Source organism: Chlamydotis macqueenii, chromosome 5 (assembly GCF_036417535.1).
Source record: "Chlamydotis macqueenii isolate bChlMac1 chromosome 5, bChlMac1.mat, whole genome shotgun sequence".
Taxonomy (NCBI): Eukaryota; Metazoa; Chordata; class Aves; order Otidiformes; family Otididae; genus Chlamydotis; species Chlamydotis macqueenii.
This window is the reverse complement of record NC_141560.1, coordinates 58289718-58317498: the sequence shown is the minus strand read 5'-3', so window position 1 is coordinate 58317498 and position 27781 is coordinate 58289718. Positions and strand designations below refer to the sequence as shown.

The following is a 27781-nucleotide window of genomic DNA, read 5'->3' as shown; positions in this document are numbered from 1 at the left end:
CTGAATATATTGTGTTGATTTGCTGACTTAAAGACACATTTTGCAGCAGTCAATCCGCTCTTCTTGCTGGGTTTGGTGTGCTAGTTTTCTGAAATTAGGTATACCTGGGAGTTCTCATAAAAAGGACTCCAAGATCATATCTCTTATATAAGAGACAAAATATCATTTAAATGCAAAATGAGCGCTTCAACTATATTGTCTAAAGTAAAATAGGCACTTAAAATTTCTGTGTTGTTGAATTTCCATGCAAATTTTACCCTAAGCATGCTATACATTTCTAAGCAATATTTGGGAAAAAAAAAAAAAACAAAACCCAAAAAAAAAAGGAATGGACGCTTCTGCTACATCTTGTCAGACAACCAGAGACAGTTGCACATCATGAATCTTACTGTGACAGCCTCTGAATAGTTATCACTTGTCAAATCTGAGCATCTCATTCTTTCTCATGGTAAGCCATAATCCTTCTGTTATAGAACATGACAGGACAGCTGAAAGATCAAAATATTTCCTCTTAATGCATCACTATAAATAAAACAAGTAACAGGCACCTGTAATCTAACATCACATTCAAAAGCTGTCACATTTACTCAGCTTATCAACTTCAGCTGCAGTTCTGTTTCAGCTTGTAAAATAGGGAAGGTTTGGCTGGGACTGTGTACAAGAAAGCTTTAAAGGAGAACGGGTGTTACAGAGGGAGACGAAAGTTGGAGGGAGGTGAAAGCTATTGCTTTCCTGGGGATTTTCACAGCATTTCTTGTTTCCTTGGGTGTTTCTGCCCCTCTATCAGGTTGGGATTTGGGTGACTGAAGATCGCTGAAGTCAGTAATATGGGTTCATCTGACCAAATGCCAGTTTGGATATTTTGAATTCATTCTTTTTACACAAAAATAAAAAATTAATAAAAGCTACTGAGTTCTTGTGTTGCAAGATGCCAGTACAGTGACTCTTTTCTACCAACAGATCATGACTGAGTCCTGCAGGTAGCTGCTTTTGCAAGAATGGCTCATTTGGAAGTGTTCCTACCTATGCGTCACAGGTATTACAATGAGATGCCAGCTCTGGACAATGCTCCAGCGTTGTACCTACTGTCAACAACTGCTGCAAAAGTGGTAGTGCATCCCGCCTGGATCGCTGAGCCTCTCACCTCTCAGAGGTAAAATAAAGTTCTCATCTGAGTCTGTGATTTGGTTTTTTTTATGATATCTAATAGGATAAAACAGTCTAGTGTGTCAGATTAGTAAATTAGCAGCTTGAACATCATTTGAGCTTTCCCCTCCCCTGCACTGGCAGTTTTGTAGATGTTATTAACTGAAGTGATTTGCTACCCTGGAGACTACAAAAAGCAAAGCCTGAGTAAACCTCCTATCAAAGAAACATTCATTTAATATTATTTGTATAAATAAAAGCATCTTGCATTAGCAACCATCTTCTGTGAAATGTTTCTAATGCTTTGTGACAGGGGATCATTTTTCCTGTTTTGAACTTGAACCTGTCATCAACCAGCAGCTCTCATTGCTTACTTTTCTACTGTTCCACTGAATTCCCCCATCAGCTACAGTGCTCTCGAGCACACCTACACTGTGCTCTGTGCTGAAGATGGATCTTTTTGCCTGGTCTTAAGGGTTGCATTGGTTCGCCATATAAAGAGCAAAAGGGGCTAGTGCAGGTCATGCTGGCCCAGGATTTCAGCATACACCTGGCTCACTTCCTCTAAACCCAAAGCCAAAGAAATTTGGGTAAAAAGAGGCACTGATGTTTTTTTTCCAAGAGCAAGAAATTGTCCCAAAACAAGCAAATTTTCTGTTTCTTCCCAAATGCTTTGGCCTGTTGGGAGTGCTACAAAATGAGGTGGAGTGATCCAGTTCTTAAATTTGACAAGATTTTTTTTTTTTTTATGACCTAGAGAAGCTGTTTTTCCCAGTGCTGACCCATTTTATTTTCTTCAAGGTTCAAATGGATTAGCCACTGCCTCCCCTTCCCTGGCCCAGCATGGAAGGCTGAGTGCATTGAGGAGGTCAGTGTGCTTAGATAGCAATGTCCCTGTGCTGTTGTGAGGGGAACAACAAAGATTTTATTACTGTAGTACAGTGAAAGTGTTGGATACCTGGAGTATCAGGGACACTTAGTGAACAATCCAGACCAAATGGAATTGTTATGTTTGTGAGCAGCAGGCCTCAAGGACATCACTGAAGGCGCTTGTGAGAAAGTAATGAAGCTTCCTGTGAGAAAGTACTGAAGCCACCTGTGAGAAAATAATGAGGCCGCCTGTGAGAAAGTAATGAAGCTTCCTGTGAGAAAGTAAACAAAGCAACCTTGAAGAAGATCGTAAATAACTTTGAGAAAGTGAAAACATGAAAAGTATGGGACTTTCCAGGTTAACGGACTTTCCAGATTAACTAACTGCAAGTAGGAGGGATATGCAAATGTAACTATTAGAGCTTAAGCAAATCACACAATGACTAGTAGGCATACTTCATCTTAGCAATATAAATATGCGCACGCGGGACTAATAAATCGAACTACACTTATTACTCATATTGAGTCTTTTGTCGTATGTTCCTCCGTCGCTCGCAAGTGGCGCCTGAACAGGGACTTACTAGAATCATAGAATCATAGAATGGTTAGGGTTGGAAGGGACCTTCAAAGGTCATCTAGTCCAACCCCCCTGCAAGGAGCAGGGACATCCCTGACTAGGTCAGGTTGCTCAGAGCCTCATCCAGCCTGGCCTTGAACGTTTCCAGAGATGGGGCCTCCACCACCTTTCTGGACAACCTGTTCCAGTGTTCTATAACTCGCATTGTAAAAATTTTTTTCCTAATTTCTAATCTAAATCTACCCCCCTCTATTTTAAAACCATTACCTCTCGTCCTATCGCAACAGGCCCTACTAAACAGCCTATCCCCATCTTTCTTGTAGGCCCCCTTGAGGTACTGGAAGACCGCTATCAGGTCTCCCCGGAGCCTCCTCTTCTCCAGGATGAACAGCCCCAACTCTCTCAGCCTGGCCTCATAAGAGGTGCTCCAGCCCTTTTATCATCTTCGTGGCCCTCCTCTGGACCTTCTCCAACTGGTCCATGTCCTTCTTATGTTGGGGGCTCCAGAACTGGACACAGTACTCCAGGTGGGGTCTCACCAGGGCAGAGTAGAGGGGCAGAATCACCTCCCTTGACCTGCTGGCCACGCTCCTCTTGATGCAGCCCAGGATGCGGTTGGCCTTCTGGGCCGCAAGGGCACGTTGCCTGCTCATGTTGAGCTTCTCGTCCACCAGCACTCCCAAGTCCTTCTCCTCAGGGCTGCTCTCAATCCATTCTCCATCCAGCCTGTATTTGTGCCTGGGATTGCCACCACCCAGGCGCAGGACCTTGCACTTGGCCTGGTTGAACTTCATGAGGTTGGCACGAGCCCACCTCTCCAGCCTGTCAAGGTCCCTCTGGATGGCATCCCTCCCTTCCAGCATGTCGACGGCACCACACAACTTGGTGTCGTCAGCGAACTTGCTGAGGGTGCACTCTATCCCACTGTCCATGTTGCCAACAAAGATGTTGAACAGGGTCGGGCCCAGCACGGACCCCTGAGGGATGCCACATGGACATTGAGCCGTTGACCACCACTCTCTGAGTGCGGCCATCCAGCCAACTCCTTATCCACTGAGTGGTCCGTCCATCAAACCCATGTCTCTCTAGTTTAGAGAGAAGGATGTCGTGCGGGACAGTGTCAAAAGCTTTGCACAAGTCCTGGTAGATGATGTCAGTTGCTCGTCCCTTGTCCACCGATGCCGTCACCCCGTCATAGAAGGCCACCAAATTGGTCAGGCACGATCTGCCCTTGGTGAAGCCATGTTGGCTGTCACCAACCACCTCCTTGCTCTCCATGTGCCTTAGCATGGTTTCCAGGAGAATCTGCTCCATGACCTTGCCAGGCACAGAGGTGAGGCTGACCGGCCTGTAGTTACCTGGGTCTTCCTTATTCCTCTTTTTAAAAATTGGGGTTATGTTCCCTCTCTTCCAGTCATCGGGGACCTCACCAGACTGCCACGACTTCTCAAATACGATAGCCAGTGGCTTGGCAACTTCATCCGCCAGTTCCCTCAGGACCCGTGGATGGATCTCGTCAGGACCCATGGACTTGTGCACCTTCAGGTTCCTCAGATGATTTTCCTCCTAAAGACTAGATCTTTTGTGCAGGCCTCTTGACTTTGCTTTGTTTTATGTCAAAACTAGCTTTCAGAAGGATTTTAATGATTTTCTCCCCTTTTTCAAAAACTTCTTCTGCAGTGTTGCCACATACAATGATGTCATCCATGTATTGCAGGTGTTCTGGAGCTTCACCCTTTTCCAATGCAGTCTGGTGATCCAGACTGGCAAATGGTGGGATTGTGTTTCCACCCCTGGGACAGTCGATTCCAGGTGTAGTGGAGAGCAAGTGAATGCAAACTGTGGCCTGCATTCTGCTGCCAAAGGGATTGAGAAGAATGCATTGGTGATATCAATGGTGGCATACCACTTGGCAGCTTTTGACTACAGTTCCTATTAAAGTTGCATGTCTGGAACAGCAGCACTCAGTGGTCACATAACCTCATTCAGGCCACAATAGTCCACTGTTAGTCTCCACTCTCCACTAGTTTTTTGCACTGGCCATATGGGACTGTTAAAGGGTGAGTGAGTCTTGCTGATCACTCTCTGGCTCTGCAGTTGATGGATCAGCTTATGGATGGGGATCAGGGAGTCTTGGTTGGTGTGATATTGCCGCTGATGCACCCTGGTGGTAGTGATTGGTACCTATTGTTCTTTGACTTTCAGCTTTCCCACAATGGAAGGGTCCTCTGAGAGACTGGGCAAGGTGGACAGCTGTTTAATTTCCTCTGTCTCCACGGTGGCTATATCAAAAGCCCACCGGTGCCCTTTTGGGTCTTTGCAATACCCACTGAGCTAATGTATACCAAGGATGCACATGTGGGCCAGTCAATATGGGGGGGTTTTGCCACTCATTCCCAGTCAAACTCACTTCAGTCTCCAATACAGTTAACTGTTGGGATCCCCCAGTCATTCCAGAAATACAAATGGGTTCTACCCCTTTATAGCACTGCGAACCAGTGTCTACTAGAGCTTTATATTTTTGTGGGTCTTGATGTGCCAGGCCAATAAACTCTGTTGTCCCTCTCCTCTCCCTGACTAGAGGCAGGGCCCCTCTAGTCCTGTTTATAATATTTTCTAGTCACTTTTTTTTTTAATATGAGTCAGAAGTCACTTCCATAAGATCAGAGGTGAGATCAGCCCTTCTATGCTGTCTGGGGAACTGCCCACTGGAGAATGGAGCAGCAGTTTTCCTGGAAGAACCTCTGTTTGTAATTGTTTTTCCTCACAACTAATATTCACGTGCCTCTAAGACCAAGGTAGGCTTTCTATCCCACCTCCTCACTTCCTCTCCTTCGTCACGCAAGATACACCACAGGTCACTTCGTCACAGGTACCAGTCTCCCTTGAGCAAGAGGAGGAGGAGGAGGAGGAGGAGGAGGTCTTCTTCTAATAGCTGAGATACTAGTCCATGGCGGTGGACTCCTGTCCTCTTGGAGTTTCTGAAATCCCTGGGATAGTTTTTCAAACAGTTTTTTGAACAGGCTTTTGGATTTTTCAGTCAGTTTTCCACAGCCAAGACACAGGCCCATATCAGGGAAGAGAGATTGTCTTTATATTGTCAGAGTTAGTTAGCCACTGTACGTACTGGTGGTACCTCCTCATCTTTCCATTGGCAGCAGTGAGGTGGCATAAAATGATGGTGCACTCTGAACAAACTTCCACCACGTGGGTTGGGAAAATTCAATTTCATCTGGATCTACGGATGTTTGTGGGTCATCCAGGTTATGATAAATCAGCTCCCGAACAGCTAATTCCCTCAGAAACTGGATACCTCTTTCCATGGTGGTCTACTTACTTGGGTAATATTTGGTATAATATCTTCCTTGAAGACATACCTGTCCCTTATGCCTGACAGCAGTCGCCTCCAGAGGCTGCGGGCTTCTGGCTCTCTTCCAGTCACCCTGTCAATGGCCATTTCCCTAGACAAGGATCCCAGCTGCATGGCTTCCCTGCCTTCTAATTCCAAGCTACTGGCCCTGCTGTCCCAGCATCAGAGCAATCAGGTGACAAATTGCTCACCTTGATTATGGCTGAAATACTTTCGCATATCTCGCAGCTCACTCAGGGATAGGGACTGGGTGACTACTTCTGCTTCTGCCTCTCCCTGTTCTTGTGACGTCCCTCGTTCATCGTCATGTTTCACTATGCAAACTGTTTTGTTTTTTTTTTGTTTTATTTCGTATGTACAGGGGCAACTGATACTGACGCAGGTTGGGTTGTTTTGGTTTTTTTTTTGTTTATCTGTGGTACTGCTTGCTGAGGTTTGAGTAGCCACAGTGCCTGTTGTGGGGAGTTGAAGCAATCACAGTGCCTATAAGCAGAGATTGGGGAGCCACGTTGCCTGCTGTAGGGGTGAAGTAATCACGGTGACCGTAGCAGGAACTGGGGTAGCTGTGTGCCTGTCGTGGGGGCTTGTGTGACTGCAGCATCTGTAGCAGGTGCTGGAGTAGCCGCAGCATCTGTAGTGGGGTTTGAAGTGGCCAAAGTGTGTGTTGCCAGGGTTGGCGTATCTGTAGGGCCTGCTGCCAGGGTTATGGCAGCCACAGTATTCTTAAATAGTTGTTTAAACTTAATCAAAATCAAGTTCTGAGATAGCTACAAGAGACCTGTCAACATGAACACGGTGGTTGGAGTATCCCAAGGGTATTCAAAAGTCTCAAAAGATGTTTAAATTAGCTTGGCAAAGCAGGGGAAGATGTTTCCCCCACGGCCTGGCTTTCCAGACCAAAACAGGAGGTATAGTTCCAAAAAACACCTCACGAGATGGCTCCTGAAATACCCGGATGAAGCTGCTACTGCCTCCTTGCTCTGCCCACCACCATTGAATACAACTACGAAACCGGTCCACTACCAGTGATCTCACCAAGCAAATCAGTGCCACATATAGCACTCGTAGCAGAACGATACCTTTAATCCAACACACAGCATTGATAAACCGTGCAAAAACACTAACAAACAGGAAATACGGCAAGTAGGGTGCTGCCCCATACAGCTCTTAAAAAAGCTTTGAGAGCAAATAAAACAACATTGTGGCCAGGTTACTGAATGCTTGTAACAAATCTGGTTCCAACACAATAAGTTCAACCCTGTCCTTATCTCAAGCCTGTGGGAACAGAGTGTGCAGCACAGATGTCTGATATTGAAGAATTTGAGCTATGTCCTTGAACACCACTTGCTCAATAACAAAAAACAGCAATTAGAACAAGATAAGTGAATACCAAAGGCAAAAATAGTAAAGACAACTAAAAATCTATAACCAATCCAAATGAAGTTTAATACGCATGAACAGTATATTGCTACCAATTGAATTAGATGATTAAGCGCCTGCATTCCGCGTGTAACTGAGAAAAGACTTAGGCTGACAGACAATAAAGGTCTCCGGTACACCATCCACGGAGTCCGTGTCCTTATTGCAACATATGGCGCCCGAACAGGGAGTTTCACTCGCGGAAAGAGAGCAACTGGTGGCAGCCTGGGCTGAACAAAAAAGTAACGGAGAGAAGAGTTGCAAGCGGCGAAGGTAAGAGACATGGTCCCCGAGACCAAGGATAAAGCGGCGGGTAAAAAGCCGCGGTCCACGTGACCAGGGAAAAAAACGTCGGGTAAAGAGCCGCGGTCCATGAGACCAGGAGAGAGCGGCAGATAAAGAGCTGCGGTCCATGAGACCAAGGAGAGAGCAGCAGGTGATAGAGCCGCGGTCCACAAGACCAGGAGAGAGCGGCGGGTAGAGAGCCGCGGTCCACGAGACCAAGGAGAGAGCGGCGGGTAAAGAGCCGCGGTCCACGAGACCGGGAGAGAGCGGCGGGTAAAGAGCTGCGGTCCATGAGACCAGGAGAGAGCGGCAGGTAAAGAGCCGCGGTCCTCGAGACCGGGAGAGAGCGGCGGTTAAAGAGCCACAGTCCACGAGACCAGGAGAGAGCAGCGGGTAAAGAGCCGCGGACCCATGGACTTGTGCACCTTCAGGTTCCTTAGATGATCCCGAACCTGCTCTTCGAGTACAATGAGCAGTTCTTCATTCTCGCAGTCCCTCCTTGCACCTTCTACAGCTTGGGCGGTGGGACAGGAGCTCTTGTTGGTGAAGACTGAGGCAAAAAAGTCATTGAGAACCTCAGCCTTCTCCATGTCCTGGGTAACCAGGACACCAGTTCCCTTCTGGAGGGGGCCTACATTTACCCTGGACTTTCTTTTGTCCCCTACGTACCTATAAAAGCTCTTCCTGTTACATTTTATATCCCTGGCCAGATTCAGTTCTGCCAGGGCTTTGGCCTTCCTTACCTTATCCTTGGCCACTCGCGCAGCCTCTTTGTTGTCCTCCCAGGCTACCTGTCCCCACTTCCACCCTCTATAGGCTTCCTTTTTCACTTTCAGTTGGTCCAGGAGCTCCTTGCTTATCCAAGCCGGCCTCCTGGCCTTTTTGCCTGACTTGTTTTTCATCGGGATGCACCTCTGCTGAGCTTGGAGGAGGTGCTCCTTGAATATGGACCAACTTTCCTGGGCCCCTCTTCCCTCTAGGGCCGCCTCCCATGGCACTTGGCCCATCAGGTCCCTGCAGAGGCCGAAGTCCGCCTTCCTGAAGTCTAGGGCAGAGAGCTTGCCATGTATTTTCCTTGCTGCCCCGTGGATCTTGAACTCCACCATGTCATGGTCGCTGCAGCCAAGGCTGTCCTTTAGTTTCACATTCCGGACCAGTCCCTCCCTGTTGGTGAGCACAAGGTCGAGCATGGCACCCCTTCTTGTCGGCTCCTCTATCGCCTGCAGGAGGAAGTTGTCATCCACGCATTCCAGGAACCTCCTGGACTGCCTGTGCCCTGCCGTGTTGTCTCTCCAACAGATGTCAGGGTGGTTGAAGTCCCCCATGAGGACCAGGGCCTGTGACCGTGAGGCTGCTCCTATCTGCCTATAGAGCACTTCGTCTGCTCTATCCTCCTGGCCAGGCGGCCTGTAACAGACCCCTACCGTGACGTCCCCTGTCCGTCCCCATCCTCTAATCTTGACCCATAAGCTTTCTGTCAGCTCCTCCTCCATCCCCAGGCGGAGCTCCACACACTCCAGCCGGTTGCTGATGTAGAGAGCGACACCCCCTCCTCGTCTCCCCTTCCTGTCTTTTCTAAAAAGCCTATACCCCTCCATGTTGACGCTCCAGTCATATGTGTCATCCCACCACATCTCCGTGATGCCAATGAGGTCATAGCCCTGCTCGTGTGCAAGCATCTCCAGCTCTTCCTGTTTATTCCCCATGCTGTGTGCATTGGTATAGAGACACTTCAGCTGGGCCTCCGACAAAGCTGACTTGCTGGCTGGAGCTACAGGGGTGCTATTGCACCGCAGTTTAGGTTTATTTGCACTTATCTGTGATCCCTCCTCAGCTTCTGGACCCTCGGTGCTGGCACTGGCGCTGTGCTGACAGCATTGGGCTGAACTGTGCGGAGCGGCGCAGGCAGAGAAGCACCGGGAGCAGCGACCGGGGGGCAAGATCGACTACGCATTTGTCCTTTAGATGCGACGATCCGGAGCCTGAACTATTGAAACAGGGGTTCGCCGTCTGCCAGGGCTACAGGACAAGCTGCAAAAAAGGGGTGCCTTAATCAGGGAGCACCAATTGTGAGCACTTAATCAGGGAATAAAAGGGGGTGCCTTGATCAGGGAGGGCCTATTGTGAATACTTAATCAGGGAATAAAAGGGGTGCCTTAATCAGGGAGCACTAATTGTGAGCACTTAATCAGGGAGTAAAAGGGGGTGCCGTAATCAGGGAGAGCCAATTGTGGAACTGCCGGCATAATGGAAAAGGAGGTAGCCCTAGAATTATTACAATGCTTTTTAGAAAAGCTGGGGGTAGATAGCAATTGCATCAAAAACTTAGCAGGATTAGTTGCAGTCAGGACAGTTAAGGGATGTTTTCAGGATTCTGATTCACTCTTTACTGTGGAGGAATGGAGAAGATTAGGTGACATATTGTGGGGTATGGTCATAGATGATGATAAAAATGCAAAAAAGCTTATGAAACCGTGGCGTGAAGTAATTAATAACATCAAATGCTATCAAGCGGAAAAACATCTTGCCGCGGTAGCAGCTGAGCGCTTGGGTGGAGAAACTGCGGGTCGTTTGTCTATCGGCGTTGATCACGTCCCTATACCCACAACCGGGTGCCCCGTTCCAGTCAAACAGAATGGGAGGGAGCCTCAAAAGGACTCCCCGGAACCTTCTGTCCCCCCCCGCCCACCCTGGACAGAGAGGAGGTAAAAGATGACACTCCTATAACAGATAGGGGTAGGCAAAAGGACAATAAATGTCAAGAAACACCCCAGAGACAAATAAAAATTACCCCAGTGAATTGGAGAAACATTATGAGACAGGCCGCTGAAGAGGGACAATATGAGATAGTCAGCGGTATTTCTGATAGTTTGACTTTCCCTGTAAAGTATGAGATGGATGCCAATGGAAATCAGTATGGCACACACCACCCATTAGATTGGAAATTCCTCTCCCAAGTGCGAAACATTGTAAATGAGGCCGGCTTACATGGCGAGCCCACTAAACAACTACTAAATTATATAGGGGGGGGAACGCTTTTGTGTCCGGAAGACATTAAGGGAATTATAAGAATGATTATGACTCAGTCACAGTTGTTACTGTGGCAAGCACACTGGCAACGCCTCTGCGAGTTATCTGCCCATCAACCTCGGGGCCAGGACGACCCCCTTAATGGTGTTACCATAGAACAGCTGATGGGAACGGGCAGATTTGTTACTATAGATATGCAACTGCAAGCAGGGGCTGAGGTCTGCCTCGAATCCATGCGCACAGCAAGGGCAGCCATCAGTGCCGTTAGAACTAGCCCTCCTTCCCCCTCATATATGGCAATCAAACAGGGGAGGGATGAGTCTTTCTCTCAATTTATAGACAGATTAACGTTGGCAATAGATCAAGCAGATGTGAATGATTGGATGAAACCTGCACTGTTAAGACAATGTGTATTAGAAAATACTAATCAAGCTACAAAGTCAATTTTCCTGACGTTGCCAGGGGACGCTACTATAGAAGAGATGCTAGAACGCATGAGCAGAGTACCAGTGGGACCACAAGCTATGTTAGTGGAGGCGGTACGGGAACTAGGGAAAGATTTAATACAGGCACAGCAGCAAGCGTTCACAGCCCTGGCACCCCTGCACCAGCCATCAAAACCAAGTCGACCCCCGCCATGGAGAGGAAATAAATGCTTCCGTTGCGGCCAAGAAGAGCATACTCGTCAACGATGCCGTGCCTCACGAGTCTGGTGTGACAACCGTCGCATGAACAGCCACAACACCGCTGCCTGTCAGCAGACGGGAAACGGGCGAACGAGCGCGTCAGGCCGCTGCGCGATGACAACAGCTGCCGCGCCTGCTCAACTGAATGCGACCCAACAACCAGGACAACCAATCACGAACCCGTTCCTGCCTCCTCCCTGCGACCAGCCACAACAGGGAGCCTCGGCCTGGGCTTGGCAACAGCAATAGACTGTACGCTGGTTGACCAGCGGCCACAAAAAATTGCCACCACTACGACAGAACCCGTCTTAATCAACGGGGGAGCCGCAAGGAGCACTACTCCTCAGATGCTCATCTACAGGACTAAGAGGCCTCTTTATTCTACCAGGGGTTATTGATGCGGATTATAAAGGGACAATATCAGTAATAGCACAAACTTTGTTCCCACCGATACATATCCCAGCTGGCAGTAAAATTGCTCAATTGGTTCCTATCCACCAGCTGACACAGGATATGGAGGCACTATCTCCCGTAGAAAGGGGAACAGCTGGGTTCAGATCTACAGGGGGCTTAGCTATGCTAACCATGACTATGGGCCGCCGACCCGTAGCATCAACTATCCTTTGCAATACCGGAGAACAAATTCACCTGGACATGCTACTAGACACCGGTGCTGACTTCACCATTGTCGCAAAAGAACGCTGGCCTCAACATTGGCCATTGCTACCCATGGCCAGAGGCGTGGAAGGAGTTGGAGGACATTCATCAGTTTTGCGCAGTGAACACCACATTCAGGTTGTCCTCGATGGAAGAACTGCTTCCACGTACATCACAATAATGACTTTGCCACAAGGAGTCAATGGACTTGTAGGACGTGATGTCCTTGATCAATTGGGAATTATTCTTACTACTAAAAATCCTTTTTAGTTATGATCACTGCGGTATGGACTTTCCCGATCTCTCTTCAGTGGCTAACAGACAGGCCCATTTGGATCAAGCAGTGGCCATTAAAAAAGGAAAGTCTTGAAGCAGCACATCAGCTAGTAGAAGAACCACTATCACAAGGTCATCTTCGGCTATCAACAAGCCCATGGAATACCCCCATATTCGTAATATGCAAAAAATCTGGAAAATTTCGACTTCTACATGACCTCAGAGCCGTGAATGCGCAGATGCAATCCATGGGGGCCTTGCAGCCAGGACTACCAAATCCTGCTATGTTACCCGAATCTTGGCATCTCTTAATAGTTGATCTAAAGGACTGCTTCTTTACAATTCACCTGCACCCAGAAGATACTCAACGCTTTGCATTCACCTTGCCATCAATCAACAGAGAAGCACCTGCTCAACGATTCGAATGGACTGTACTCCCTCAGGGCATGAAAAACAGTCCCACCCTGTGCCAGCTCTTTGTGCACAATGCTTTTCGGCTTATTAGGGCCGCCTGGCCCAAAGCAATACTATACCATTATATGGATGATATCTTGATTGCTCAAGAACGCCCTTTCACAGAACAGCAACGACAATTCTTAATGCACTCACTAAAACAGGAGGGACTTATTGCCCCAGACAAAATTCAACCCACAGCGCCGTGGAATTACTTAGGCTGGCAGATAACAGACTCCCAAATCCGCCCGCAAAAATTAACAATAACAACCCACATATGCACCTTGCATGATGCTCAGAAACTTATGGGAGATCTACAATGGTTACGACCAATCGTCGGCATTTCCAACGACGATTTAAACATTCTACGGCCCCTCTTGCGAGGTGTGGATCCGGCAACACCCGTAGCGTTGTCTCCACAACAAGAAACGGCTCTACAACGTATTACAGAGTTAATTACCCAACAGTGGGTCAACTGTCGTGACCCCACTATTCCAGTAGACCTCACCATTGCCAATGGACCCTCTCAACTCATTGGTGCACTTACACAGTGCAAAAAGAAAAAGGGGGAGATGGTCCGAATCCTGGAATGGTTGTACACGAGTCTCCAACCACACAAAACAATTCAAAACCGGCTAGAAAACCTGAGTGAGTTGATCAGAAAAGGAAGAACAGGAGTGCTACAGATTACGGGCGCCGAACCAGGTATTATCCGACTGCCTATAAGAAAAGATATGCTGGAATGGTGCCTTCGTCAATCAGAGGAGCTTCAGCTCAGCTTAGTCTCCTCAGCAAATGATGTTGTTACAGACTCGATTAAATCACCAGTACTTCAGTGGGTCAGTCAGAACAAGTGGATCATGCCGTCCAAAAGGAGTGAAATGCCCCTACCAGATGCAGTCACAGCCTTTACAGATGCAGGAAGAAGGTCACAACGTGCTGCTGTCATTTGGCAAGATCAGGGAAAGTGGCGCCATCATATTCTTACAGCTGTACCGGGGGATTCGTTGCAAACCCTGGAGCTAGCGGCAGCGGTATGGGCTGTTCTTCGACGGCATCACCAGAAACTCAATATTGTGACAGACTCATTGTATGTCGCGGGAGTACTCCAGAGGATAGAGGATGCAAGGCTTAAGGACATCAGGAATCCCTGCCTTTGTGAGCTCTTTCGACAATTGCAGGCAGCCCTGCAACAAAGATATCAACCATACGCAGTCATTCACATAAGAAGCCGTATGTGGACAACAGGCTTGGGCGAGGGAAATCACCGAGCCGATCAATTAGTGGCAGTCACAGTGTCATTAAGTGACTTTGTTAAGGCGCAGGAGGCTCATAGCATTTTTCATCAAAATGCAAAGGGCCTAAAAAGTCAATTCAACATTACAACAAATGAAGCCAAGGGAATTGTTAGAGCATGCCCTCAATGTAGTCATCATGGACCAGGTCTGGGTATAGGAGTAAACCCCAGGGGGTTAGGGCCCTGTGAACTTTGGCAAATGGATGTGACCCATGTACCTGAGTTTGGCCAACTCAAATATGTACATGTTACAGTGGATACGTACAGTCACTTTGTGTGGGCTACGGCCCAAATGGAAGAAAAGGCAGGGCATGTGATTCGCCATCTTATGAGCAGTTTTGCCGTGATGGGTGTGCCACAAAAGTTAAAAACGGATAACGGTCCAGCCTATGTCAGTGAAAGGATGAGAAAATTCTGACAAATGTGGGGCATTGCGCACATCACTGGAATACCCCACTCCCCGACAGGACAGGCAATAGCAGAAAGAACCAATCAGACATTAAAAAGATACTTGAAAAATTTTCAGGATGTTAGAGACATACAGGAAAGAGTGTCAAAAACCCTGTTTGTTATGAACTATCTCTGCATTTTTGGGGACTCTGAGGTTCCGCCTGTAAAACACCACGCCAACACCACAAACAGCATTAAGGGACAACCTATGAAAGTATACTACAGGGATTTGTCAACAGGAAAATGGGAAGGACCTGCGGAGGTACAATTTATTGGTAAGGGTTATATGTGTGTCCTTACCCCTTCAGGACCTCAGTGGCTTCCCGCTCGCTGGACTAAAGCAGCAGTAGCGCACGCCTCTTCAGGAACATCAGACAGCAGTGATAATTAAAAATGGACTGGAGGGTCATCATTATTGCTGCCTGTATTTGTGTTTCTGCAAGCTTTGTGCCAAAAAGAGCTTTTGACCCTAGAGAAAATGTATGGGTAATCTTGGGCAGGGCACTCAACACCACTACGTTTTGCGCTAGCCTAGCTCAACGCTGTTAACTGATGTAGATTCTATACACTATGCTACTTTACAAAACAGGACCGCTGTTAGCCTGCAGAGCACATATTTGACAGGCCTTGTTGCATGCGCTGGCCACACATGCAGCAACACCTAGTCAGTACTCTTTCACTGAATCTGCTGAGGGTATAAACAGAGGTGGCTCAGAGCGGGGGGGAGAGGACGGACCCAGAGCACAATTTATTTACAACAGGGGACACCCTGAAAGTGCTGCGCCTGCCTCCCTTCTCTGCTCTGACCCGGCTGATAATCATCCTCCTGCTCGGTGGTGTCTTTGGTGTAGTCAGGTCGGTAACAGAATAGATCAGTAATAGATTTTTTTTGTTAGCACAAAATCATGATTGTCAGGATTTTGATGGGCTTTGCTGCATGAATCTGTCTGATCATTCGGAATCTATTCACAAAAGTATTCAAAACTTGCAAAAAGGAGTACAAAAACAGCAACAAAGTGATGGTTTTGATATATTCAGAAATCTTTTGGTGACTTGATATAAGCTTGTTACTAATAGCTGTAGGATGCTTATTCATTCCTTTTATATATGTATTTTGATCTATAATTCTGTGTCTTAAAAGGCAGACTTTAATAGATAAAGTGTTGAAACAAGCCTCTTCTCATAAACAAAGAAGGGGGAGATGTGGTATTTCGCTGAGCCAGTATGGTATCAGTGAAAGCACACCGACCTTGGGGGAGGAATGCAATCATGCTCTCAGGAAGAAAGCCATGGAATGAGAAGGGAAGCTTTAAGATACAAAACATTGTTAGCAGAATTTATGGCTTGTTTCAACAGAGGCCTGCAGAAAACTAGTCATTGCTCTTATAGATAAGAAAGTTACTGGGGTAGTTATATCTATAATAGTAGAAAAATGTTATAGTAGAAAATTACTAGAAGGTAGTGAAACTTAGCTTTGCTTCGTAATCATGAATATGTATAACGTGTGATCAGTAATTTTATTGGCTAAGCTTGTGTGTGGCATAACTGGGTGGTTGCTGTCCTTGGTTAAAATCGGAATTGTGATACTAGGCATCATACTAGGCATAACATACCATGCTTGCAAAAAATGATTGACAACTCAATACAGACAATCTGGCTCATAAAAAAAAAAAAAAAAAAAAAAGGGAGATTCAGTAGAGGCCTACATGAACCTAGTTGATATTGTAGTAAAATAAAGTCAGGAGTACCAAAAAGGGCTATAGGAGGACCATGTTATTTTGGAAAATTGATAATGTTTGCTCCACCTATGAGAACATTACGGAATCATACTCGAGCAAGAAGATCGCTAAAAGTATTGACTCCCCATTGTGACGGCAAATTAACCCTGTTGGGTACAGCTGAGCGGATAGCATTATCTTTATTTGTTCCTTGGGCAGCAACTGCAAAAACTTTAGCTAACTTAAATAAATTAGCTTGTTGGGCACAAAAGCAAATGAATTTAACCTCTAGGATGTTATCAGGATTATTAGAAGACATAGATAGCATGCGTCATGATATTTTTGCAGAATCTAGCAGCCATTGATTTTTTGTTATTAGCGCATAAGTGGGTCTGGATTGTTCAAAATAAAAAGGGGGATTTTTTGGATACCTGGAGTATCAGGGACACTTAGTGAACAATCAGACCGAATGGAATTGTTATGTTTGTGAGCAGCAGGCCTCAAGGACATCACTGAAGCTGCTTGTGAGAAAGTAATGAAGCTTTCTGTGAGAAAGTACTGAAGCCACCTGTGAGAAAATAATGAGGCCGCCTGTGAGAAAGTAATGAAACTTCCTGTGAGAAAGTAAACAAAGCAACCTTGAAGAAGATCGTAAATAACTTTGAGAAAGTGAAAACATGAAAAGTATGGGACTTTCCAGGTTAACGAACTTTCCAGATTAGCTAACTGCAAGTAAGAAGGATATGCAAATGTAACTATTAGAGCTTAAGCCAATCACACAATGACTAGTAGGCATATTTTATCTTAGCAATATAAATATGCGCACGCGGGACTAATAAATCGAACTACGCTTATTACTCATATTGAGTCCTTGTCGTACATTCCTCTGTCGCTTGCATGAAAGTGACGGTTGCTGTGTGGTAGTCATGGGTATTGTAATAGGGTGTCCAGCCCACCAGCAATCATGCAACATCTGAATTTAGTGTAGCAGTTTATTATTTCAGCTGGTGTATGAATTTATTTCAGCTAGTATATGCAAAGCTTTTGATACTGTCTCGCATGACATCCTTCTCTCTAAACTAGAGAGACATGGGTTTGATGGATGGACCACTCGGTGGATAAGGAGTTGGCTGGATGGCTGCACTCAGAGAGTGGTGGTTAACGGCTCAACGTCCATGTGGAGACCGGTCATGAGTGGCGTCCCTCAAGGGTCCGTGTTAGGCCCGGCCCTGTTCAACATCTTTATTAGCGACATGGACAGTGGGATAGAGTGCACCCTCAGCAAGTTCGCCGACGACACCAAGTTGTGTGGTGCCGTCGACACGCTGGAAGGGAGGGATGCCATCCAGAGGGACCTTGACAGGCTGGAGAGGTGGGCCCGTGCCAACCTCATGAAGTTCAACCAGGCCAAGTGCAAGGTCCTGCACCTGGGTCATGGCAATCCCAGGCACAAATACAGGCTGGCAGGGAATGGATTGAGAGCAGCCCTGAGGAGAAGGACTTGGGAGTGCTGGTGGACGAGAAGCTCAACATGAGCCAGCAATGCGCCCTTGCAGCCCAGAAGGCCAACCGCATCCTGGGCTGCATCAAGAGGAGCGTGGCCAGCAGGTCGAGGGAGGTGATTCTCCCCCTCTACTCTGCCCAGTGAGACCCCACCTGGAGTACTGTGTCCAGTTCTGGAGCCCCCAACATAAGAAGGACATGGACCAGTTGGAGAAGGTCCAGAGGAGGGCCACGAAGATGATAAAAGGGCTGGAGCACCTCTCTTATGAGGCCAGGCTGAGAGAGTTGGGGCTGTTCATCCTGGAGAAGAGGAGGCTTCGGGGAGACCTGATAGCGGTCTTCCAGTACCTCAAGGGGGCCTACAAGAAAGATGGGGAGAGGCTGTTTAGTAGGGCCTGTTGCAATAGGACAAGGAGTAATGGTTTTAAAGTAGAGGGAGGTAGATTTAGATTGGATATTAGGAAAAATTTTTTTACAATGCGAGTTACAGAACACTGGAACAGGTTTTCCAGAGAGGTGGTGGAAGCCCCATCCCTGGAAACTTTCAAGGCCAGGTTGGATGAGGCTCTGAGCAACCTGATCTAGTTGGGGATGTCCCTGCTTCTTGCAGGGGGGTTGGACTAGATGACCTTTGAAGGTCCCTTCCAACCCTAACCATTCTATGATTCTATTATTCTATGATTCTATGAATTAGAGAACAGATCACCAGGTCAGACAATGTTCATGCTTATGTCAATTCATAACGCCCATGACATGCATGATTCCAGGCTGTCCTTACCTCCTGCTTCCTGGCACACTGGGTGAGCCTTTTGGATGCAGCACAGCCTCAGGCACCAATAAACTAATTATCATAGAATCATAGAATGGTTTGGGTTGAAAGGGACATTAAAGATCATCTAGTTCCAAACCTCCTGCCATGGGCAGGGACACATTCCACTAGACCAGGTCGCTCAAGGCCCCATCCAACCTTGAACACTTCAAATGATGAGGCATTGTCGTAGTTTAGCCCCACTCAGGACCAAACTATGCAGTCTCTCTGTCACTCTCCCCACCCTCCAAGTGAATAGGAAGAGACTTGGGGAAAAACTTTTTGTTTATTATTAAAAACAAAGCAGTATAATAAGAAAGAGAACAAGGTAACTTCCCCCACCCATCCCTCCTCCCAGGCTTAACATTATCTCTACCACCTTCCCCCCCAGCCGGCATAGGGGGAATAGGGAATGGGGGTTATGGTCAGTTCACCACACATCGCTTTACACCAACTCCTTTCTCTTTGGAGGAAGAACTCCTCACATTCCTCTCCTGCTTCATCGTGGGGTCCCTCCCACTGGCTACAGTCCTTCGTGAACTGCTCCGGCGTGGATCATCTTTCTGCAGGGTGCAGTCCCTCCAGAATGGCTGCCTCAGCTGGCTCTCCATGGACCACAGCCTCCTTCAGGCATCCACCTGTCCTGGCGTGGGGTCCTCCACGGGCTGCAGGTGGATCTCTGCTCCTCCGTGGGCCTCCATGGGCTGCAGCGGGACAACCTGCTTCACCATGGGCTGCACCATGGGCTGCAGGGGAATCTTGGCCAGGAGCAGCATTACTCCTCCCCCTCCTTCTTCACTGACCTTGGCATCTGTAGCTGTTCCTCTTACAAGAAAAATTCTTCACAACAGGCTCAGGCAGATGCCTCTCAGGTTCTCTTTACATCTCATCTCCTCTCCACTTATTGCAGCCGGGCTGGGCCAAGTTGGGCCCAGTCAGCCCCCCGGTGGGAGGCCAGAGGCAAGGCCCACAAGGCTTGTGCCTCCCCCTCTTTGCCTCCACTTCAGCTTCTTCACATCGTCTTCCTTTTTTTTTTTTTTTTTTTCTGTTTTTCCTCTTCTTAAATGTGTTATCGCAGAGGCGATTATCAGGGAACATTCTGCTACCAGTTGGCTCAGCCCTGGCCAGCAGCGGGTCCGCCCTCAGCCCGGCCGAGTCCATTGGACAAAGCGGAACAACTTTTAGAAGCTTCTTGCAGAAGCTGCCACCATAGTGTGCCCCCCCCTAAATAAAACCAAGACAGGCATCCAAAACATCTCTGGGCAATATTATCCAGTGCCTCACCACCCTTTCAGTAAAGAATTTATTACTTGTATGTAATCTAAACCTACCCTCTTTCAGTTTAAAGCCATTACCCCTTGTCCTATCACTACATGCCCTTGTCAAAAGTCCCTATCCACTTTTCTTGTACCCCTTTATGTACTGGAAGGCTGCTATAAGGTTTCCTTGAAGCCTTCTCTTCTCCAGGCTGAACAGCCCCAACTCTCTCAGCCTGTCCTCCTAGCAGAGATGCTTGAGCCCTCTGATCATCTTTGTGGCCCTCCTCTGGACTCATTCCAATAGGTCCACATCCTTCTTATGTTGAGGGCTCCAAAGTTGGACCCAGTACTCCAGGTGGGGTCTCATGAGAGCAAAGTAGAGTGGAAGAGTCACCTCCCTCAACCTGCTAGTCACGCTTCTTTTGATGCAGCCCAGGATGCGGCTGGCTTTCTGGACTGCAGGCGTGCATTTCTGGCTCATGTTGAGCTTCTCATGAACCAACACTCCCAAGTCTTTCTCTTCAGGGCTGCTCTCAATCCATTCTCCATCCAGCCTGTATTTGTGCTTGAGACTGTCTTGACCCATGTGCAGGACATAATACTTGGCCTGGTTGAACTTCATGAGGTTTGCATGGGCCCACTTCTCCAGCCTGTCAAGGTCCCTCTGGATGCCATCCCTTCCCTCCAGCATGTCGACTGCACCACACAGCTTGGTATCATCTGCTAACTCGCTGAGGGTGCACTGTATCCCACTGTCCATGTCACCAACAAAGATGTTAAACATCATCATAATGATCAGATCCTTACTCTGCTCAGCCTCCTTTACTTAGTCCATTTCTAGGAGTGAGCAGACATGTTTCCAGGATCCTTCTCTTGAGCAGAAGATGGGTGCGCCCCTAATTCCCAGTTCCTGGTGAGAGCAGTGGTGTTGCGCACCCTGCAAGAGCAGGACCTCTGCTTCTCCTAGTGCTGGGCATTGAGCCAGGCTCAGACAGTGTGAATGCTCTTATGAGCACCGTACTGGCTACTGTTGTGTGTAGACGCTGAACCATCAATACTGCAGGAAAAGCACTAGTGTTTTATGTACACATTTCCAGCTTGAGTCAGCTACAGACCAATGGCTTGATATCTTCTTAAATGTCAGTGAAAGCTTTAATTCATTAGTTTGTTAGCACTGAAAAGAAAAAAGAGACTATTCTTTCTCAAGAACAGGGAAGCACCTCATTTCATTGTTGATGAAAAGCCTCTTAACAGGCCTTAGAATCATAAAATCATAGAATAGTTTGAGTTTTAAGAGGCCTTCAAAGGTCTTCTAGTCCAACCCCCCTGCAAGAAGCAGGGACATCTTCACCTAGATCAGGTTGCTCAGAGCCCTGTCCAATCTGGCCTTGAATGTTTCCAGGGATGTGACATCCATCACCTCTCTGGGCAACTTGTTCTAGTGTTCCACCACCCTCATTGTAAAAATTCTTTTCTTGCTGTCTAATCTGAATCTACCTCCTTCTAGTTTAAAACCATTACCCCTTGTCCTGTTGCAACAGGCCTTGCTGAAGAGTTTGTCCCTGTCTTTCCTATAAGCCCCCTTTAGGAACTGGAAGGCGGCTATAAGGTTTCCTTGAAGCCTTCTCTTCTCCAGGCTAAACAGCCCCAACTCTCTCAGCCTGTCCTCATAGGAGAGATGCTCCAGCCCTCTGATCATCTTCGTGGCCCTCCTCTGGACTCGTTCCAACAGGTCCACATCCTTCTTATGTTGGGGCTCCAGGGCTGGATGCAGTCCTCCAGGTGTGGTTTCATGACAGTGGAGTAAAGGGGCACAATCACCTCCCTCGACCTGCTGGCCACGCTCCTCTTGATGCAGCCCAGGATGCAGTTGGCTTTCTGGGCTGCAAGCGCACATTTCTGGCCCACGTTGAGCTTCTCATCCACCATCACTCCCAAGTCCTTCTCCTCAGGTGAAGGCCTTAATTTAAAAGGCAATAAAAATTCCCGACAACCCCCTCAAGAAGCAGAGTTAACGTTGTATGTAATGAGGAAGGACTTGGCATGACTAAAGAACAGGTCTGAACAGCTTCAGTCTCCATTGTTACCTGGTGCACACAGCATAGTTTGTGAAATGCAGTTGCACTCTCTCTATAGCTTTTTCTCTTGGGGAAGAAAATACAGGTCCTAGTGGCAGTGAATCTGTACATATGCTTCACTCAGCCTGCTTTCTGGTGAGTCTCACAGAGGTTTTTCTGGCTATCTCAATGCCGGACTAGCACCACATAATATGTAGCTCAGGCTTGCTTGGTATTTTGACCCAGCCGCGTAGCCACAGAATCGCCTTCTAGTGAAGGTATGTGACCTGACACATTACAGACTGTTTTTCAGAGGAACTGTTATTTTGTTCCTGGTAATAGAGTGAAAGTTCCATGTTCCTGGTAAAGTTTGCCAAACCACTTGTGTCACATGGAAGGCATCCAGTATATGTGCAAAAAAAACCAGCAAAGAATGACATTCTGGAATACATGAATGGGGTGAAGCATTCCTTACTCTCTGGAGACAAAGTGCTGGCACCCTGGGAGCCAGATATGGCCAGCTACGGCCCAGGAACCATTCTCAAAGGCACTGAGACAAGGGACCCCTTATGACGTAAGAAATATGCTGCCCTCTTCTTCCTTGCTGAACATGAGTGAGACTGTCAAGATAAACTCTTGTCATGGTGCTACTGCCAGAGAAACACCAGTGTACAGACTACAGTGCAGGAGCTGACGGGGCTTGCTGATGGATACCTGCATGTAACCTCATCAGTCTGACCTAAGGAAGTTGTGACTCTTGAAAATGGCATCTTCGATGCCGTCTGTGGATGTGCTATTTCCCGTCTGCTTGGACAAGGCTATGTCTGCCATGTGAAGGACAGTGGCCTTTTCATGAGGAATACAAGTAAGGCAGCTCTCAGGAAGCAGCCATCCATGCCTGAATGCTCATTTTTGTACTGAGTGGTACATCTGGGGGTGATTTTGTCACCTAAGCACAGGAGATTTCCACGGCTCTCTAATTTTTCCCATGTCTGATAGTCAAGCTCCACTGGCTGACCAAAATACTATTCTCAGAGCATTGCTACTAACTTTGTCAGTAACAACAAAAATTACTCAGTCAACAATTTCTTGTTCATCTGATGATAAATTGGGAGGAAGAATGCTGCCAGGCCTGTTGTCACACTGGCAGCGCCCTAGCTGCCCACTCTACCCTCCATGACATTATGGTGAGGTGTTACAGAGAGGTGTGGTAGTTGATCCTTCCACTTGACAGGAGCAGAAAGTGCATAAATTTGCAAAGCCTGATCTGTGTGTGTGTACTGCCCAGCTTGTACAGCTGCTTATGTCTGCTTACTTTTTCTCTCAACAGCCTCAGAAGATGAAGAAATTATAGTCCAGTTCTGGAACGACAAGAAAGTGAAACTCCCACGAGCTGTGGCTCTTGGATCCCTCCTAGCCTGTGGGAGAGGATCATAGAATCATAGAATCATAGAATGGTTAGGGTTGGAAGGGAGCTTCAAAGGTCTTCTAGTCCAACCCCCCTGCAAGGAGCAGGGACATCCCCGACTAGAACAGGTTGCTCAGAGCCTCATCCAACCTGGCCTTGAACGTTTCCAGGGATGGGGCCTCCACCACCTTTCTGGGCAACCTGTTCCAGTGTTCTATAACTCGCATCATAAAAAAATTTCTCCTAATTTCTAATCTAAATCTACCCCCCACTATTTTAAAACCATTACTCCTTGTCCGATCACAACAGGCCCTACTGAACAGCCTCTCCCCATCTTTCTTGTAGGCCCCCTTGAGGTACTGGAAGACCGCTATCAGGTCTCCCCGGAGCCTTCTCTTCTCCAGGATGAACAGCCCCAACTCTCTCAGCCTGTCCTCATAGGAGAGGTGCTCCAGCCCTTTTATCATCTTCGTGGCCCTCCTCTGGACCTTCTCCAACTGGTCCATGTCCTTCTTATGTTGGGGGCTCCAGAACTGGACACAGTACTCCAGGTGGGGTCTCACTGGGCAGAGTAGGGGGGCAGAATCACCTCCCTCGACCTGCTGGCCACGCTCCTCTTGATGCAGCCCAGGATGCGGTTTGCCTTCTGGGCCGCAAGGGCACGTTGCCTGCTCATGTTGAGCTTCTCGTCCACCAGCACTCCCAAGTCCTTCTCCTCAGGGCTGCTCTCAATCCATTCTCCATCCAGCCTGTATTTGTGCCTGGGATTGCCACCACCCAGGTGCAGGACCTTGCACTTGGCCTGGTTGAACTTCATGAGGTTGGCACGGGCCCACCTCTCCAGCCTGTCAAGGTCCCTCTGGATGGCATCCCTCCCTTCCAGCGTGTCCACGGCACCACACAACTTGGTGTCATTGGCAAACTTGCTGAGGGTGCACTCTATCCCACTGTCCATGTCGCCAACAAAGATGCTGAACAGGGCCGGGCCTAACACGGACCCTTGAGGGACACCACTCGTGATCGGTTTCCACATGGACATTGAGCCGTTAACCACCACTCTCTGAGTGCGGCCATCCAGCCAACTCCCTATCCACCGAGTGGTCCATCCATCAAACCCATGTCTCTCTAGTTTAGAGAGAAGGATGTCATGCGGGACAGTGTCAAAGAATTGTGGAGAAGATCCACATACCCTTCACCAGCAGGGTGAAGCCCAGAGAAAGTCTGGACACTAACTCTTGTATTTTCTCCTCTAGTCCTAAACCAGCCCTGATTCCTGTTTGTGCTGTACATAGCCTTGCCAAGCACTGCTTACCTGGCTGGCCACATTTCCACTATCACTGTGACAGTATATGCTATTTGTCAACATATGTAAGGTACATCTGCTGCTGCCATCCCCATATTGATGCCTGGTGGCCTCTTCCATCGAGGTCTCTGATATTTCAGAGTGAAACTGAAGAGGTAAGAGTTCAGCAGCGAGCCCTTTCCATGCCTTCTAGAACTGAAAAGCCCCAAACAAGAAGCAGCAGCTGTGGCAGTGTCTTCCCCCTCTTCTAATTCAGAGTGGGACCTCAAGCCATTCCCTACTAAGAGTACTGTGGCGGACAGTGCTGTTAACACAGGGTCTGGCTGTCTTGAGAAGCCCAGGCTAAAGGATTCTGCAAGACTAGAGTGGAAATACTGGAAAATAAGCCACTACAAGTCCCAACCTAGTAATTCAGGTACCTTTTAACACCACCACAGGTAAGCAGCAGCCAGTGGGAAAAAAAAACAAATGTGTTCTGGGACCCCTTCATCCAGGCAGTCACTTCACCTGTTTACTGGTATAAATAGTATAAATTCACATATTAGTCTCTGATACAGTACTTCACCCTCCCCAGTGTTTTTGCTGCTTCATATTGCATACTAGCTCTTATTTTCACAACTCATCCAATGGAAAACTACCAGAACAATGAATTTCATTTGGAAGCATAGATATCCCTCTCTGAGTTTGTTCCACATCGTTTTCCTATGCTTTTTATGATGCTAATATCTTCATTCACTTTTGTAGCTAGTCCATGCAGAATGACCTGAAAGAATTCCTTTCAGGCTTAAAGTGCATTTTCCTCTCTTCTGAAATGAATGTTTCTCCACTTCAGTTCTGGTTTCACTCTTAGCTATAATTTTACTCCTTCCCAGGACTTGGCAGTCACAGCAGCACATGTGCAAAAGGCAAGCTAGAGTCCAAAGCCATTTCTGTTGTGGACATGTCCCGTGTTGCCCTGACTAATTGGAGTGCAATGTCTGAAACCATCAAGAAGTCTCCCCAGAGGGCAATTCACAATGAAAAAAATCTTAAGAGATCAAGATTTCAAACTGTCACTAGGGATAAGGTACTCTGTACTAATACTGCATTTATGTAAGCACGTGGTTTGTTTGAATTGAAGAAATATTTTTGTTAATGGTCTGGAAGTTCACTAGAAAAATACATTGTTTCTAACTTAACTGCTTCCACTTTACTTCTTGCTTAACTTCTCCTCTAACTAAAACAAAATGAAAATTCCAAAACCCTAGGGAAGGGCTGAAGCTACATGGTAAAATGGAAAAGATAATGTTAGTAACTGTGTAAGAATTCAATAATGCAGATTTTAATTCAGAAATTTGCCAAATGCCTGTTGACATCAACCCAATGAAGTCCTATGGAAGTAGGCACCTACATGAGTGTCCTTGGAAATGGACAGATGTTACTGTCAGCGGCAATAAAACACAAGAAAAGATTCAATCTGGAAAGGTGCTGGGCTCTGCAAGTCAAAATCTGATAGTCACAATTTTTATCTCTGAAAGATAAAAGCAGTTTTTAGTAAACAGTCTTTACTGAGTATCTTCTCTTACTCCCTCATAAGAAGCAAGCAGTTTAAACAGCGGATCCTACCCTAAGGCTAGGAGATACAGAGAAAGCAAACTGCATCACAGCTAAGAACAAGGACAACACCCTGATTTTTAGGCCTGCCTTCTGTTGGCCATAGTCCCCTCCTGCTTTAGAAAAACTTCGACAAAAAGAATCAGAACATAAATTCTAGAGAGATCAGGTAAACTAGTATGAGCACTAAAAGCCTGAACAGATGGGTTTAATAACCTCCAGTTTGTCTACAGTTCTCTAGAGTCAGCCAGAAGAATTCAGCATAGCGATTTCTTTTTGTAGAAAGCCAGAAGGAATGGAGAACCAATACAAGCTGACAGCTGAAAATATTTTTTTCAGGATTAAAGCAGAAGATAAAGTAGCCAGAGGTAAAGGACCTGCTACTGTAGATACAAACAACAAAATGCTTAGAGATCCAGCATTTGAGTCATTGAATTTTATATTCCCATGAAAATTAACTTGAAACCTTAAGACCATCAGCCACAAGAAGATTACAGGTATATATAGGTCATCACTAATTCTAACTAACTGTGGAATCTGATCCTTCGGGAGAGTCAAGCATCCAGAGGGTCTCGTTAGTGGGACTGCTCATGTTTAAAGCGTATGAACTTGGCCATAAGCTGCAGCGTATAGTTGCTCAGTAGTACTTTTCCCCTACAGGAAACAGGAGACAGGTACTCTACCGCCTACTGAAAAAGGCAGCTAACTGATGTTTAGCCTAGGTAAGACCCTGCAAAGAGACAGGACTTGAAGTGTCAATAGTTTATGCACCTATACTGAATATCTGATACATATTCAAGCACCTTCATGAGTTGCAGTCCTAGATAGTGAATTTCATTTGCATTTTCTTTATCAGAATAATGAAACTACAGATAGGAGAGATGCATTGTGAGCCAGCTGCCCTAAAATCAGTGCCAGGCCCCAGAGGTTAATATATATCCATATTCATACTACATGGATCACACTGTCTGTGGTGAAGAAAGTGACATGGATGTTTTGTCCGAGGATAATATAAAAGAAGCTGTCATCACAAAGATTTTTACTGGTTTTGGCTGGGATGGAGTTAATTTTCTTCCTAGTAGCTGCTGTGTTTTGGATTTGGTATGGGATTTGGTATATGAAGAACATTGATAGTACACTGATGTTATTAGTTGTTGCTAAGAGATCAAGGACTTTTTCCAGCTTCCCAGGTTTTGCTAACATGTAGGTGCAAGAAGCTGGGAGGGGTATAGTCAGTACAGTTGACCCAAACTGGACAAAGGAAGTATTCCCTATCATATGCATCATGCTCAGTATATAAGTGGGGGCTGGCCAGTGGGCAACCTTCTTTCTCCAGGAATCGCTGTTCTGAGATTGCTGCTCAGGATGGGCTGTATCAGTCATCAGGCGGTGAGAAACTGTGCATTGTTTGTTTTGTATATGCTACTACTACAAATTATAATTATCATTATTAAGATATATATTGTGATTATCTCTTCCCTTGCTGTCCTAGTAAACTGTCTTTATCTCAACCCACAAGTTTTCCTTCCTTTCCAGTTCTCTTCTCCATCCCACCCAGAAGCAGGAGGGCAAGCAAACAGCTGTGTGGGTCTTAGTTGTCGGCTAGGGTTAAACCA

General features: G+C 46.9%; 1 protein-coding gene across 1 annotated transcript; it reads left to right on the top strand.

The window, feature by feature from the left end:
- Window positions 1-139: 139 nt before the first annotated feature.
- C5H11orf16 (chromosome 5 C11orf16 homolog) lies at window positions 140-27771 on the top strand. Its single transcript, XM_086749628.1, is given in 12 exon segments — window positions 140-1153; window positions 1948-2002; window positions 2004-2095; window positions 2609-2620; window positions 22206-22435; window positions 23192-23260; window positions 23263-23318; window positions 24449-24730; window positions 24732-24987; window positions 25445-25560; window positions 25562-25638; window positions 27702-27771. Coding segments are annotated over 12 exon segments (1470 nt in total). The 5' UTR covers window positions 140-998.
- Window positions 27772-27781: the final 10 nt, after the last annotated feature.